Raw genomic sequence first — 16,431 nt, forward strand, 5'->3', positions numbered from 1 at the left:
TAATTGCACTGGCAGCTTTAATAATTGCCTTCAAAATTGAAATGGTCGCCAACTCCCTCCTATTCTACACTCTTTCACTCTATAAGAGAGGTAGAAAGCTCCGGTTCACGCCATAGTTGGTAGAGTCGTGTTCTCCACTCTTTTACGTTTAGAAAGTTTGTCCTTTCATAAGCTTTTTTCTCAATTCTTGTTTGTTTTTGAAGAAAAAATTTCCGTTAGAGAGGTGGAGGGGCGAAGAAGAAGAATTAAAGAAACAAAAAAGAATCCGGGGATAGTTAATGAAAGGACATAATTTCCAAACGTGAAAAAGTGAGAAAGGAGGACTCCACTAGGTGTTGTGCGAATCGGAGCATCCCTCGGATATTTTTTCCTTGACAAAGTTTCTTAACGTCAAAGGAGTGAAGAGAGCGGAGAAGACAATGACTTGGTAGCCATCTCAATTTTTTAGGGCATTCATTAAAGTTAACATACATTAAATTTGTTTTTATTTAATTTAATGGCCTTTAAATTGACACTGGTCAATTTTTGGTAGGTTTAGACTGGGCACATGCGTGAAGGTGGTGGTACAATACCCACTAGAAGTGTGCTATCTGTCAAAACCCTTACAAAGTTACCACTGAAATTCAGATCAAGATACCAGTTCAAATCTCTCGTTTGGAAAACTCTAAAGTGTATTTGGGGCTCGATCAGCTGGACTTGATTAGGTAAAATCACATTGACCCTCTGGGAAGAAAACTCATTTAAATCAAGTTGTTCATTCTGGCTTTAACATACGCATCTACACAAGAGAGCCACTCACTCGACATACATGTATGAAGATCATACGCGTTGGGGGGGAAAAAAGCGAAAGCAGCACGCACACCAGTGGAAAGGAGATCAACGAGGCACCAGAAGAAAATTGGAACCGCAAACCGACTTCAAAATTTTAAAGATGACGGATATCTCGAACAAGTCTGCCGGAGAGACACATGATAGATTAAATAAAACTAGACCTAAAGTAAAGAGCTAAGTCACTCTACAACCCCAAAAACCCAATTCCCTTTTTATTACGAAATTGCTAAAAAGTTCAAAGGAAGGAGAGGGAGGGAGAAAGGGCGAAGGGGGTCGGACAAGACGATTCCTAATATGTTTCAGCATGAAACCTGTATGCAGCTGTGTACACCAGTAAGCAAAACTTCCTGCGAAAAAAGGGTAAAAGATGAATGAATTTCCAATTGTTTATAGAAATTAAGAGGGATGGTGAAGATCAATGCATATATCTAGAGATTGGATTATCACATAAAAAAGAATTTATCCTCCGCATGCACGATCATCATCCGCCAAATACGAGGGATACGACATGCGAGAGCTCACGGCAAACAAACACGAGGGAAGCGATATGCGTTCTGGATAATTGACCAGCCAAGTACCTTCATCTAGAGCTCATCTTTGCCAGTGACTTTCTCTTCTTCGCCTGTGACTTTCTCTTCTATTTTATCACGGTTCTTCTCGATGAAATCTATTATACCTTCCTTTGTCCTATCGCCATCATACGGCACCACCTTCCCGCTTGCTGACCTAAAGTAAAGAGTTGGGTACCCCTTGACATCGAAGGTATCACTTGGGACATCATTTGCAGTCGCGTCCTGAAAAGGAAAGCATAATATTGGCACAGACATGGTTGTGAACCCAAATAACATTATTGCATAAGGGCGTGGCCTCTCTCTCTCTCTCTCTCTCTCTCTCTCTCTCTCTCTCTCTCACACACACACACACTTTAGCTAAACAAAACCCATCATAACCTTAATTAAATAATTAGAAAAGCAGAACCAAAAGATGGATGACAACAGATAAATTGTTAATGTATCACCTGAGACAGGGATATAGCCATCAAAATTTCATTAAGACCATATTTTTAACCCTTGGCGAGTCAGATGGAAAACAAAGAGAGAACATGAAGTAGCACTCTAGAAGCACACATGGAGGAGGATTAATGTATTAAACTATCTAGTGACATATCAAGCCAGCCAAAAAAGAAGTTGAAAAACAGTACTTCATATACCAGTACATGTACCTCACATGAAGCATACCCACTATGTTAGGATAACTCTTCGCCTTCGCCAAAGAGGGGAAAAAACACGGAAATATATTCAGTAGTTCACATTTCTAGCATTGTTCTTTGGAAAACTGCTGACTTTTATGTCATCTTGGTTTCTATAAATAGGTCTCCATGTTAATCATTTGCGCCTTTCTATTATTCAATCACGCATTTCGCTCCAAACCCAATCAGTATCAACCTCCACACCAAGAGTGCTACTATAGGTACTCAAACAATAAATAACAACATTACTCGGGCAATTTTGAAAAGGTTAGATCACTGTTGCTGCAATCAGGAAAATTATCAACCTACTTTGAGCGGGAAAACTTACAAACTTGGCAATTAGGACCTTAGCATCACTTTCGTAAGAAAGTGCAACTTCATCCAAAATAGGAGCCAATTTTTTGCAATGTCCACACCAAGGAGCATAAAACTCCAGAAGAACTGCACAAAAGGTTTCCAGCATGTTAGGTGGAAGTCTTACACTGAGTCAGTAATGCAATTGAACAGTACAGATCATATCATACTGAAAATAAAAGCAACCAAGCAACTTTCTCCTTTATCGTCCATTTTCCTCAACTACAAACGTATAATCAGGTGTAAGACGAAACAAAACCTTTCTGACACCGACTACAGACAGGAAGGCAATTTTTCAACAGAGAAAAGTACATGGAAAAGAATTAAAGACCGAGATCCCCATCATTTCTACTGTATGGAAGTACTTATTCTAGGATTGATGTAAAGCCTTTACACGCAGAAGACATGCACGAAAAAGCCAATAGATATCAAATGGATACAAAGAATATATCAATAAATAAAAGATCCCAAAGCTCAGTATACTTGCAGATGACACAAAACAACGAAAAGCATAATGCTACGTACCATTTTTGTCAGAGTTCAACACCACCTCCTGCAGGCTCTCAGCTACAACTACTTTCACAGGCTCGCTGTTATCTTGGGGTATGGGTTCAGACTTCCTGTACTGTGGGACCTTGCCTTCCTGCGATTAACATGACAACATTAGATCGCAACTCACAATGTGCTTTGGAATCTTTCAAAGGTTGAAAAGTTCTAATTTTCATGTTGTGTGAGACAGTGTGTGGACGTCTCCCACGTGTTGTGAGAGACAGAAGCAGGAGAGATAAATGTAACCTTGTACTCTTTCACCCAAGGAGCGATTTCATCAGGTTGCAGGTTTGGCTTCAAATACTTTTTCCCATCATTTGTCTGTACTACAATGAGAGGCACTTGGTCCTCCTTGAGTCCAAAATACTGTACGTAAACATTAAACATCAATTTTTTTTCTGCATGAGAATAACCATATGCACAGCATTAAATGAAGAACTCAAAAAGATCAGAAAAACGCTAACCTGGAAAGCACCTTGACCAGCTTCCAGATCTCCCATCAGAAAGCTGATGCCCTGTCCTTTAAATTGCTCAGCAACATCGCGGTATTTTGAGGTAAAAGATTCAGCCACTTCAGTGCTAAAATTCATGAACAACATTGCCTATGCAATGCGAATGGAGTTGTCAGATGTTATCCACGAAACCAAATGAGGAATAACAGACAAATCTGAACTATTCAAGAGCGATTCACTGAGTGGAAAAAAACTTGAAACTTAACAACTACAATGCCCTCAATTAAAAAATCAAGGACCAAATAACAATCTGCAAAGAACAGTCTCACAAATAAAATTAAAGACAAACACTTAAGAAGGTATATTGAGCTTTAAAAGAGAGAAGAAAAATCATTCAGGAGAAACGGTTTGCAAATTATTTGACCATTAAAAAGAATCTAAAACCAACCAAAGATAGTAACAACCGATGCTCTCGTGCAGGCAATGAATTATCTAAAATAATGTCAACAAAATGATTTGACACATTGCACAACTGAAATACCCTATAGTACAAGCATATCCAAGCAATAGGTGCAATTTAGCGACACATACAAGGTCCACATAACATCACACTTACTATCACCTGTACCATCCACCCAAAAATAGTGCGAACAATTTTCACCAAGGAATCAATCAACGACATAAAGATCCACAAATCAAACGGTAGTAGCAAGTGTAAAAGTATAAAATAACAGCTTGCTACTATCTTACCTTAGCTTTATCACTATTAAAAAACTTGATCACAAAAGGGTGGTTGCTTGGGTCACTGTCAAAGATAGTGACGACAGGCACACTGGATACTTCAACAAACTTCTCCAGAGCATCCACATGGAAATCCTGTAATATGTTTGTCCACTTATCAGTGCACCATGCATCCGTGAAGAGGAGGAAACAATACTTATATCCTAAAAAAGAAGTACCTGTACATCAACAAAGAGTTCGTCAAATGGCTTAAAGAGCCTAACAACAGGTCCAGCAACCGCTGCATCTCCCCGTGGAAGCAGTTTGGCATCCAAAGTGTGACCAAAGTCATAGTCAGAGCGCAAGTTCTCAGCTAAAGCAGTGAAATTCTCATACTCTTCACCAGAAAACTCTGGGAATATCCCAACCTGTGAGTATAAGCCACGATAACATGAAATCAGACGCGGTAGGGAAGTCATGAAACTAGAAAACCCAAGGCAAGAGCACTTACAATCACTATATTCTTTTCTCGTATCAGAGTGCTGGCATCTTCAACAGATTTTATTTCGGCCGAAGGAGGACCGCTTTGTTTCTTCAAGTACGTAACAATGCCGTCCGCTTCGCGGGGACCTTTGTACTCTTGAATAATCTTCCCTCCTTTTCTCAAGATTTTAATTGTGGGAAAACCCTTGATGTCATATTCGCTAGCAAGCTCCTTGTTTGCTTCCTCATTAGCATCGATTTTGGCTAGAGCTATGGGAGGGTCATGACTGCTCAATGCGGATGCAGCTTTCTCGTACTGCGAATAGAGCAAAGGCGTCATCAACAACTGAAAACATGCAGCTATCAAAAATTTATATCGTGTATTTAACAGGATCCATGAAATCTTATTACCTCAGGTGCAAGCTTCTTACAATGACCACACCTGAAACAGGGATAAAAAGCTACTCAAAATCCCACCAGTAGGCGATTATTAATGCGAAATGTTCTGCCCAGAAAGATGGAAAAGAGAGAGACGAAGGGAACAAAACTAGATGGAACAGAATGAAGGTAGGAAAACGCCATCCCTCTTAGCATTAAATTCGGTAGAAGAGAATCTCCCACTTCCTCCCTCCCGAAAAAGAAAAAAAATTAGCTCCTATTCTTATCATGCATGAACGGGCATTCAACACAAATGGGCAGAGCAAATGCTCCCACAAAGAAACATTTTTTTTCACACCATCACCGTTGTCAACAGTATTATATGTTGCTGCAAAAATGTTAACCAGAACTCTACGGTCAACAGAAACCCAAAATGAATAATAAATCCACATTGTAACTGCAATTGAGTGCAATTATGATTCCGCAAAACTTCCTCTCGTCAATTACGGCTTAAACATGAAACACCAAAAAGAAAAGGTCCCCGACGATGCAATTACTCAATACAAAAATGCGTAACCGATTTAATTGTGCCCAGGCCAGACGGACTTTAAGGTATCAACAAATTTCTCGACAATCGGATATCGGCCGGGCGGATCCAGAACAGGAACAGAAAGCGAAAAAAGGATAACTTTGCTGCTTTAGCTTTCACAAAACCGAGAGAACCAGCGAACAAAGCGATGTTTATCTCATGCATGCAAAACAAAATGCAGAAAAGCTTCGTCTCCGGAGAGGCCTAAAAGTTCACGAACAAGGAAAACTTCGCACAATTGCCGCGCTTCCAACCAAATCAAAAAGGAGAAAAAAAAAAAAAAGAAATCTATCCGTACACAAGCAGTAAGCTAAAAAATCTCAAGATCCGAAGCAGATCGATCATGTCGACCAGCCCCAGGACACGCGCGAAAAGAGAGAGAAACGAAGGGATTTTTACCACGGGGCGTAGAACTCGACGACGATGAAGTCGTGCTTGCTGACGGTGTCGGAGAAATTGGAGTGATCCAGAGTTAACACGAACTCCTCCTCCGCCGCCGCCGCCGCCGGCTCGGCCTCCTCCACCTCGGCGGAGGCTATCGCCGCCGCCGCCGCGGCGAGGACGAGGAGGGAGAGGAGGATCGGCCAATTCGCAAGCGCCATTGCCGCCGGCTTCGGAAATCTCTCCACCACGCGCGGCCGCGAGAGCAAAAACCGAGGAAGGAAGGAAGGAAGGAAGGCGATGGAATTCGTCTTCGAGTCAGATAGAGAGAGAGCACGGGAGAGTGTGTGCGGGGTTTTAAAGGCGCGTGGGGGGGAGAGAGGGACGAGGCTCGCACGTGGCTCGCACGTGACTCGCCGTCGCGATATTTTGGAGGTCTTGCGAGTACGGGATCTCGGGCACTCGCTCTCCCATTGGGTGATGCCCACGTGGAATGGCGCGATTGGTTACCTCTTGTCACCCGCCCCCTAATGGGGCAGGTTAGGCGCTGTAAAGGAAATCGTAATCCTGCTTAATCCGAGGGTTTCGGGTAATGTAATTAAAGGGCTGGGAAATCCACGCGGTGCGGTCGCTCGCAGCATCAGCAAAGACGACGGGCCCAACCGTGTCGCGCCACGTCGGTGAGGCCCGCACACGTGGCGAGAGCTTCGCTTGGGTTGCGTTCGTTCTAGAGAGATGACGATGATGACTACGATGGATGGACGTGCAGGGGCTGATCTGGTGCTTTAATAGGTACCGTCGTTCTGATTTTTTGACTTTTTAGGAGGGCCGGGCGCCATGGGATATTATCGAGGACGATGATATAAATGTTTTCTAAACGTGAGCCTAATATATAATATAATTTATGAATTTTTGTGATCCCTAAATTTTTTTTTATATTTAATTAATCCTTGAACTATATAAAAATATTTAATATCGGGGTCTACTTGCATATTATGCTAAAGTTTAGCGATCGCATTGAACAAATTAAAAGTTCACAGATTACATTGCACATTGAATTAAAATCTAAAAATCATTTGTGTTATTTTCCTATAGTATTCTATAAAGATTATATTAAGTTAAGCAATTGTACAATGACATATCTAGTTAATATAATATTGTGAAAAGCGAAATGGAGATTCTTGATTTAAGCATTCTAATTTAGTTAGTTGAAATCTCATAAATCTTGCATACGAAAAGATTGATCGAAGGTACCCTAAAAAGAATTTCACATCCCCTTTTTGTGCTTAATCCAATATTCTTATAAATTCTCTTGCAATTTTTTGCTAATATGTGTTTATAAGTGACATTCTCTTCGACCTCCGTGGATCCTCTATTGGAGGTTCAAGATTGACATACCAAACAATATCTTCTTCCGGGATGTTGACTCATTTGGAACCATTTCAAAACCTATTACAGGTTGGTGATCTGTAAATCCGTAAACAATAGTGGTCGAAATTCTTGACGCGACTTGCACAAAGGATGGCGTTCCCGTCACTTCATCAAAATCCGTTTAGATAAAGGTTTGCTTAATTGGCGCCTTAAGACCCCAAAAAGACCAAATTAATATTGAGTTCTACACGCACAACAAAACGTGCATAGGAGTGTTCCCGCACCATTAGGCATCGACTTTCGTGGCTCTCATGTGATCCATAACCTATCACGACCTTAACCCCTTCGAATAACATTCCATATCACAAGGGAACTCACATCATTTCCTCGTTCCCCGAGGCGACTGGGTCTTGTGAACTTGCTAACTTTTCAAGCCCGGATGTCACGGAAGAACGGTCCACGTGACCTGTTGGCGATCACTAGTGGTTGAACATCTATCACTGCGGGGATAATGACACAAATAGTCCATGAACTTTGACTTAATATGCAATTTGGTCCATGAACTTTTAATTTGTTCAATGAAGTCCTTGAACTTAACATAATGTTCAATTTGGTCCCTGAACTTTTAATTTGTTCAATGTGGTCCCTGAACTTTTTATATGTGTTCAATTTAGTCCCTGAACTATATAAAAATGTTCAATATAGTCCCTGCACTTGAATTAATGGAAGGACTATATTGAACATTTTCAAATAGTTCAAGGACTAAATTGAACGCATATTAAAAGTTTAGGGATCACATTAAACAAATCAAAAGTTCAGGAACCAAATTGAATATTAGGTTAAAGTTCAGGGACCAAATTGCACATTGGATCAAAGTTCATGGACTATTTGTGTCATTTTCCCATCACTGCGAGTCCTCGACAATTCAGCAGCCCAAAACAAAAAGTCCATTTTGCGGTAGTCTCCGTTATCGTTTTGACATTAGACAGAAGCGGTGATTACCATGTCTGTCTGGTTGTCGAGAAAAAAAGAGAACTTTGAGCTCAGCACCAAATCTGCTGTGTGTCTGACAGTGTCTCAAGCGTTTGGTCTCATAAAAGAAAACAATTTCGAAAAGGCGCGATACCAGTGTCGGACACAGAAACATAGACTGTGGATAAGAGAGAAAAGGAAATTACGGTAAGCTAACTTGAGTGAGATGAAAATCCTGCACGAGATTTTTTCAGATTATTAGTACTAAGCTTGTCGCGTACTCGTGCTGTAGCAAGATGTTTGGTTTCCTTAGTGTGCAGAATGGGGAAATGGAATCCTAGGAATTGAGTTCCAATGAATAGGACTTGAAACTCAATTGTCTCTGTAAAAAGAATTACAGCGAGACAAAATGTGCGAATGGGTTCCTTTCTGAAAAGTGTTTAATTTGATCATAGTCGACGGACAAGGACATGAGCTGCCCCGGGCGACAAAGAACTGATAAAGCTTCCACGTAAAGAAACCTGGAGATTCAGAAGAAGGCGTACATAGGAAGTGACGATACACACGTTCGTGTATTGATGAGGTATATCATCAATCAAGTATTGCTTTCCTCGCTGGTTACTCGAATATTTGTCGAATCACTTCCGCTCGTACTCCATCTTGCGCCCTGAGTCGCTAGCATATTGCTCAGGAGCAAGGATTAGCACGTTTCTCGGGAGCGAGGATAGCATGAGCCATATGCGAGTGTGGTCGAGTAAACAGGCCACGTAAAGTAGGATTAAGAAGGATACATGTTGCAACATGCTAAAGTGGCTTCGATTGGATTTTATATCCTTCAATTGAAGCTTTTTCACTCCAAGAATTTTGATCACAAAGAATATATTAAGCACTTTCGGAAGGAATTGAGCTAGTTCTGGGCCAATTGATGATGATTGGAGAGGCCAGCTCATTAATTACCTTGAGGAGATCCGCCCTAAGCAATTTAGCAGTGAACTCTCTTTCTTAAGCATTCCAAAGACTAGTAACGGTTGGAAAGCTCAGTAACTCGGCCGATGAAGAACTGCCTCAAATAATGGATTGGAAATCAAAATTACTCAAATGCAATTGGATTGCATACTAAAAATTGCCGTACTCACAAGCTCAAACACCAGTTCAATTTACTACTAGAGATGTCAAGAATGCCAAAGCAGCAATGAAAATGATTATGTTCAGAAAATAGTTGGATTGTAGAGGCTTATCTGGGCTTCCACCAATCGCTTGATACTCAGCTAAGATCTTTTGCTTCATAGCATCTGAGAGCTCTCTCTGCAATTCAAATACGCAACACGCATTGAATTTTATTCCTCCCCTTTGGTAAGACTCCCAAAGTTTTAAGTGGTTTCACACGATTGAAAATATCCTCATCTTTTATTTATAAAAGACATGGCACAGAAGACGCGACATTGTTTTCTAATCCTGCAGCAAACCATGAGAAACAAGGAACATGAACGATTTGCAAAGAAATAATCTCTCCATTAAAGATTGCATAAGGAACTCTCTTTAACAATGGAAGATCAATATGTAAGTTATTTCTTAGTATAACCTTTTCAGATGAGTAGGTGGCAGCCACAAACTTCTCCGGTGCAGCTTTAGGAAGACCATCTATTACGATACCCTGAAAAATTACTTGACGTAAGTTTTAGTTATCACCATAACTCTAACCGATGTTCTGTATAAGTTACACTGCGAAGTTTTAAATCTAGACCGAAGAAAAACTCGTAAATAAGTACAAGCACTTGTTATCTATACACAACCATCAAAGCCAATAAGATGAACTTGATGGTTATTCATGCCGTGCAAATTTGGCAATAAAACTACAATTGATGCGTCTCCATATGGGAGGCCCCATCAATCCAGCAAATATCACTTGATCCAGAGGCCAATGCCATCACAACAGATGGTCGACTAGTCAAGATGAACACCATGGAAAAACTTCAAATATTCGGACAGATTTTGTAGAACTTTCGCCAATAGCTCTTTGAGAACTTAAAATTAAGAAGAAAACATTTGGCATTGGAAATGATTACACACGGTCCAATAAACAGTCACCATAATCAGCAACGGAATGACCATAAAAGAGCACTAACAAACCTCTGGAGGATCGAATTTGGCACCAAGGTTGCTGAGTTTTGCATGAGCTTCTGCATAATCCTTGAAGAATGCTTCCTGATCTTCAGCATACTTCTCAGCATAGACCTGCGATTCACCAACATTCTTTAGAAAGATAACTCATAATTAAAGGCTACCTCTTTTATTTTCGAGCTTTCAGCCCAACTCTGTTTACCTTAAATGAAGGATCTTCAAAAAGAACACCATCAGTCGGCAATACTAGCAGGTCTTCGTCCCTCCGTTCTTTTATATCCTGCATGAAACAACCATGTTAGCATACCACTTAATTCTGAATCACCATCTTCCCATGAAAAAAGTACAAATGGATTCAACTCGCTAACCTTGAAGTACGAGTTATCAAACTTCAACCATTGCACGGTCCACGACTGTCCACCTGGTGCTCCTGGTCCATCTTTCTGTGACACAATGGAGGCAATTACGATTCATGAAGGCCATTTATACTACTCTTAATCATTTCAACTAAACTGTATTGTTGGATACAGTTGCATAAGCTCAATTCAAGCAGCCATTAATTTGTTACTGAGGAGAACCTTTTCCCAAGCTTCAATTTCCACTCACATTTCAACTGTAGGTAAGAACGACACACGTACAAAACTAATATGGCAAAGATAAGAATGCCTGGGGATAATTGGACACTAGCATAAGATCAAGTTAGAACAGATTACAGCTGAGGGTGTGGCTTAAAGTGAGAAAAAGAAGAACGACTTTTCTAAAGTAGTTCGGACACATAAGGCAACAGTCTAAAGATGATAAAGTAAGAAGATATGGCGTTACAATGGACACATGCAAAAGTGGTAACGAAGACCTAAAAGACATGGATGGATACTTTCTAGAAAGATGCCGAGTACTTGAATTTTACGGAGGATTTGATAATACACAGAGTGCAATGACATAAATGAACTCTTTAAGCAGACCTACTAACCCGTAAAATCCTTGGTTGTTGTAGTCCTAAAAGAAAAGATGCGCAAATATCAGTTGATATGGACCTCCTCTATGGAAATTAATAGTCAACTGTCTCTGAGGCGAAAATCCCAAGGAAACAAATATGGCTATTGAGATTCATTGAAGTGGTCGTAAGCTACACTGTACATGGCTATTCTTTCTAGGCATCACATTGACCATCAAGCCAAAATATTGTTATTCACATCATGTGTCGCAACTGTGTGATAGACAATGGACAGATCACGAGCACATAAAAGAATTTATGACAGCGTCCTAATGCAAAATCAATCTATTTCTGATGGTTGATCACTGATAGAACGCCATGCTACTGCACAGCTCCTTAAGTGCTAGGAGCTCAATGAAATATTGTTTCTAAAATCCAAACAAAACGTTGCTGTAGTTTTTCACGTTTAATGGACAAGATCATGACCATCGGAGTCCTGTTCCTTGCTATTCATTTAAAGATGGTCAAGAGTTGATAACTCTAATTGTACACCTAGGAGGACTTTCAATTCACCTATGGTAACCATGGAAGAGTACATTCTGACCACTATGCCCGCAGCTTCAGAATTCTTTATTGCAAGTTGAGTTTGTCTAATGATTAGAATGGAGCAACAATGAATGAATAGAAAGTAATTAGGTACCGTGTACTTCGTTTCTGGCTTGCCCCAACCACTACGTTCTGGTCTTGACCTTCCAAGAGTGTGCGCCCCAGATAGAGCAACTATTTCCTGCATAACAGAGAATTCATAATCTCAAGCATATGAGATACACACAAATAGCACACAACATCCCATTAGGTAACAGTTATAAATACCTTGTCATTTAGTCCCATCCTGTAGAAAACTTCCCGGAGATGATCAGCTGGTGAAGGTGGGCCAGCAGCTGAAAGAAGTAATTGTTCAGATAAATAGAGAAGAAGTGGATCTTTCCAAGATGAACCAACAAAAAAAATTTCCAGCAGAACTAGGAAGTACACTAATAAGCGAGACAAACAAATCCGAGAAAGAGGAGAAGAACTCAATCACCGGAGATGGGAAAAAAAAAGTAGTGAGAACTCCAGAAAAGAGACAGAAAATGACTTCTGACCATAGAATAGACAGGATATTCAAGTTCATTTATGCGTGATAAAGCGCATCTAAATGCATATTCTTTCTATTTCCAAACAATGCTTTGTGTCAAAAGCTTACCATGCATCTAAATGTGTTCCATTCAGAAACAAAACACAGACATAGGATGAATTCATCTCTTGCTTCTTGAGTTTTATTAGCAAATGCCTAAATAAATCAAGTCATCTAGAAACTCATTTGTTGCCCAAATTAGCAAAATACATTTCTTTAGACAATTACCACCTTCAACTTTAAGTACAAATCTCACCTAAAGAAAAAGCAATTGCATATTAGGTACCCACTTAGGTTTATCATAGAAAAAGCAGTTGAATAATCGGCAGATAGCAACAGCTTGTGCAAGATGGTTACAGTGCTTCATAGAGCCAAATCAGTGATCCCCTAGTGCAACAAAGCAGAGTCAATGTCTAGTCTCTAATGAACAACAATGTTTCACTCACCAGGAAGCCTCCCTTCTTCAGGGCACTCCTCAGGTCTTGAGACATCAACTCTTCCATACTTCATGGGAATCTTGGGACCACCAGCTTCCTGAAGAATAAAGTAAAAGGAAGAATATTTTCACAAAGAACGAGTGAATCTAAGGTTAAGTATGGCTTCAAGAAATCTCAGGTGAAGCAACTAAGAGTGCAAAAACTGACCTCGATAGCAGTAGCACCAGCCAGCTGAAACAAGTCTGCATATGTCAAACTGGGATATTTTTCTTTGATTGGCTCAAGAAGTTTTAACGCATTTACAAGACCTGCAAAAGCTATTTTTGAGAAAAGTTCAAGAAACAAGTCACACCATCCGAAGTATCACTACTAAATTATTACCAGCATTAGCTGCATGCTTAAGCTCCATTTCAAACTGAAGACTCCCATTAGCTCCACCTCTTTTAGGCCATTCTTCAATGTTCTTATTATAAGTACCGGAATCATGCCATCCCAACCGCACCTGTAAAGTATTCATATGTAACTAACAGCAAATTGTATTTCCTTTTCGTATATAACACATATAACACAGAGACTATCAAACCTAGTAAATTGCATAGACCATAGATGTGAGAGCAAGATGACTAACATGGTGATTAGCCACTTCAGGATTTTCAACTAGGATAATGACACAAATGATCCCCAAACTTTTGCCCCGATGTACACCGTGGTCTTTAAATTTTCAATTTGTTCAATGCGATCCCTGGACTTTTGATACATGTGCAATATGGTCCCCGAACTTTTAATTTGTTCAATACGGTCCCTAAAGTTTTGGTACATGTTCATACTAGTCCCTAGACTATATTAAAATGTTTAATGTTATCCCTGAACTTAATAAAATGATAACATTGAACATTTTCATATAGTCCAGGGATTAGTGTGAACATGTACCAAAAGTTCAGGGACCATATTGAACCAATTGAAAGTTCATGGACCACATTGTACATTGAGCCAAAGTTCAGAGACCATTTGTGTCAAAATCTCAGGAGCTTCTGTTATATAGTTTCAAAATCTCAGGAGCTTCTATTATCCATAGCATCTCAAAGGTGGAAGAATACTAACACACATAGTTCATCATCAATGCCATTTTTCTCAACTATGGGTTAATTCCAACAAATATGCTTCCCTCGAGAGATAGATGAATTTGCTCAGTAGACCAAAACACATTACAATAGCAAGAGCAATTCCGTCCATGCAGCGTCACCTCGTGACGCAATCAAAGCATATATCTTCCAAAATCACTGAAAAGCAGAGTAGGCTAATTCAAGCGAACGACACAAACAGGCAGAACACAAACTAATCCCTTCTGCTTCAACAGAATTGCGCGAAGTAAAAGGAGTAAGAAGACACGGTACCAGAATAGGATGACAGAACTTAGTCTTAAGAAGCTCCTTAATTTCTTCCCTGGCACCCTTCAGCTGCTCCGGATCGGACGCGGAGCACTTGGGAGATGCCACTCCACTGTACCGGGCGGCCGACAAATGCATGGACGGCCTCCTCTGTATTTAATCACCAGTTAAAGCAGGAAACCACTACTGAGCAGTACGAAATGACGGAATCGAAGCAGCAATAAGGGGACGCGACCGGCACATACGTAATCCATACGCGCTCGTCGAATGTTCACACACGCACACGCAGAAACGTAAACGAATCAACTCAAAGCTACATAAGAAGGCACACCGAACCAAAGCGAAGCTAATCAGAGCAAAAACAGCCGAAGCGAAGCAGCCAACGCACGATCACCAACTACGGATGCTACACTCAGGTCCTCCACGACCGAGAGAGGAACACTAAACACCAAAACCTAAAGCGGAACTCGCCGAGGACGAGGGGGGCGAGAAGCGAGGCTGTCGCGCGTACCTGGTGGAGGAAGAGGCGAGAAGCGAGAGGGGACGACGATCCGCGGAGGCATCGGAGAGAGGAGAGGGAAGCGGGGGACGGGGCGGCGGCGGCGGTGGCGGAGGATGAGGAGAGACGGAGGCGGGCTCCGGAGGCGGAGGGGAGGAGGAGGAGGCGGCGGGAGGAGGCGGCGGCGCCGCCGAGGGAGGCAGCAGCCATGGTCGCCGTTGCTGTCGACGCGGAGGATGGTGGCGAGGTGGAGAAGGAGTGCGGTTGGAGAGCGAGGAGTTCCATTTTTGTGTCGTTTTTTCGTGGGCCGTTGGCGGAGATCACACGCGCCTTTATTCGCTGCCTCTCCTTTCGGCTTTCGCCTTGAGCCCACCGTTGGACCGCGAGCGGGGTTCACTCGGAGAGCCTTTACTCATGTGCAATTTTTTTTTTTTAATTCTTTTTGTTCTTTTTTTTTTTTCTCGATAATTTGTCCTTACCCTATCGCCAAAAGACACAATTGAGGCATCTAATCTTCAACCCCTAATTACGATTCCACGCCCCCTTTCCATCGGTCGTTTGTACACCCGTCAAGTAGGCGGATCGGATCATATCCGATCCAAATCGATCCATTCAACTCGAATTTAGCGATTCACACTCAATCCAACTCATATTACCAAAATACTTCCATATAAAAATTTCATACCCAAGCTGAGGTAAGGGCACGAGATAAGCGAGCGCGAGATTGATAAGGACGACAGAGAGAGAATGAAGAGAGAATCGTAAAGATGGGTAAGGTCTAGTAAGCTGCGGATCCATTTAACACCTATATTATGTTAGATTTTGCTATTCTAAACTCATTCATAATTCATATGTTGAATATAATTTATCCATATAACAACTCAATCCATCAATTATGAGTTAAGAAATAGATTTATAACTCAATTCCACAGGTCCAGTCACCATGCCCGTGCTCCGGTGTGCCGGTGATATCGTGCACGATAATTTTGTCGTGCAAAACCCAACGGTTCGACATAGAGGCCGTGTTCGGCGGATCGAAGAAAGGAAACGTTTTCGTCATCGGACGGCCGACGACGTTGCAAAACCGCGACGATTTCGCCGTGCTAAGCCTGGGTGCCGCCTTGGAAGAAGCGGCTCCAAACTACCACCCCACCGATAGTCAAAGCGAAAAAAAAAAAAAAAAAAGGGAACAGAACACCAACTCCGATGACGTAAGCACGTTCGCATGCCTCCAGGAGTAATGCCATTGAGTCCATTTCGAAATATTTGGGGATTAGTAGACCCCATTTTCATTGCACCAAACTATCCTTCCGATGAAAAAACGGGTCATTCACATCAAAATTTAGAGAATTAGCAAGACATTACTTTTCCGTGACTTGATGTCGAGTAATTAACGGCGACGAGCCGGGCTTAGACGGAAGACTCGAGATATGTCATCGCCGGATCGACTTCCTCGGCTTAACGAAATTCGATTAGCAATTCAAAACCGGGGGGTGTCTAGTACGATAATCAAAGGTAAAACTTCATTTCATACAAAGTAAAAGCT

At 41.3% G+C, this 16,431-nt stretch overlaps 2 protein-coding genes across 3 annotated transcripts; both read right to left on the reverse strand.

Moving 5' to 3' along the window:
• Positions 1-898: 898 nt before the first annotated feature.
• LOC115676331 (protein disulfide-isomerase) lies at positions 899-6,286 on the reverse strand. Its single transcript, XM_030599208.2, has 11 exons — positions 6,005-6,286; positions 5,050-5,080; positions 4,667-4,954; positions 4,395-4,583; positions 4,186-4,311; positions 3,448-3,585; positions 3,230-3,349; positions 2,960-3,077; positions 2,409-2,521; positions 1,410-1,625; positions 899-1,178 (listed from the first exon to the last, which is right to left on the reverse strand). Exons 1-10 carry the CDS (start codon positions 6,205-6,207, stop codon positions 1,416-1,418), a joined length of 1,536 nt encoding a protein of 511 aa, XP_030455068.1. The 5' UTR covers positions 6,208-6,286; the 3' UTR covers positions 899-1,178; positions 1,410-1,415.
• A 3,133-nt stretch (positions 6,287-9,419) lies between these two features.
• LOC115676332 (probable L-ascorbate peroxidase 6, chloroplastic/mitochondrial) lies at positions 9,420-15,243 on the reverse strand. 2 transcript variants are annotated; one of them, XM_030599209.2, is made up of 12 exons: positions 14,898-15,243; positions 14,393-14,536; positions 13,380-13,500; positions 13,206-13,306; positions 13,008-13,095; positions 12,258-12,325; positions 12,085-12,171; positions 10,819-10,893; positions 10,653-10,730; positions 10,460-10,564; positions 9,912-9,983; positions 9,420-9,634 (listed from the first exon to the last, which is right to left on the reverse strand). In XM_030599209.2, exons 1-12 carry the CDS (start codon positions 15,168-15,170, stop codon positions 9,482-9,484), a joined length of 1,365 nt encoding a protein of 454 aa, XP_030455069.2. In that variant the 5' UTR covers positions 15,171-15,243; the 3' UTR covers positions 9,420-9,481. The 2 variants fall into 2 exon arrangements, with proteins under 2 accessions (XP_030455069.2, XP_030455070.2); XM_030599210.2 differs by having other exon boundaries at positions 9,420-9,784; positions 14,898-15,239.
• Between the last annotated feature and the right edge of the window lie 1,188 nt (positions 15,244-16,431).

Source organism: Syzygium oleosum, unplaced genomic scaffold (genome assembly GCF_021117445.2).
Source record: "Syzygium oleosum isolate NSW1041296 unplaced genomic scaffold, Sole_v2.1 Sole_v2.05, whole genome shotgun sequence".
NCBI lineage: Eukaryota > Viridiplantae > Streptophyta > Magnoliopsida > Myrtales > Myrtaceae > Syzygium > Syzygium oleosum.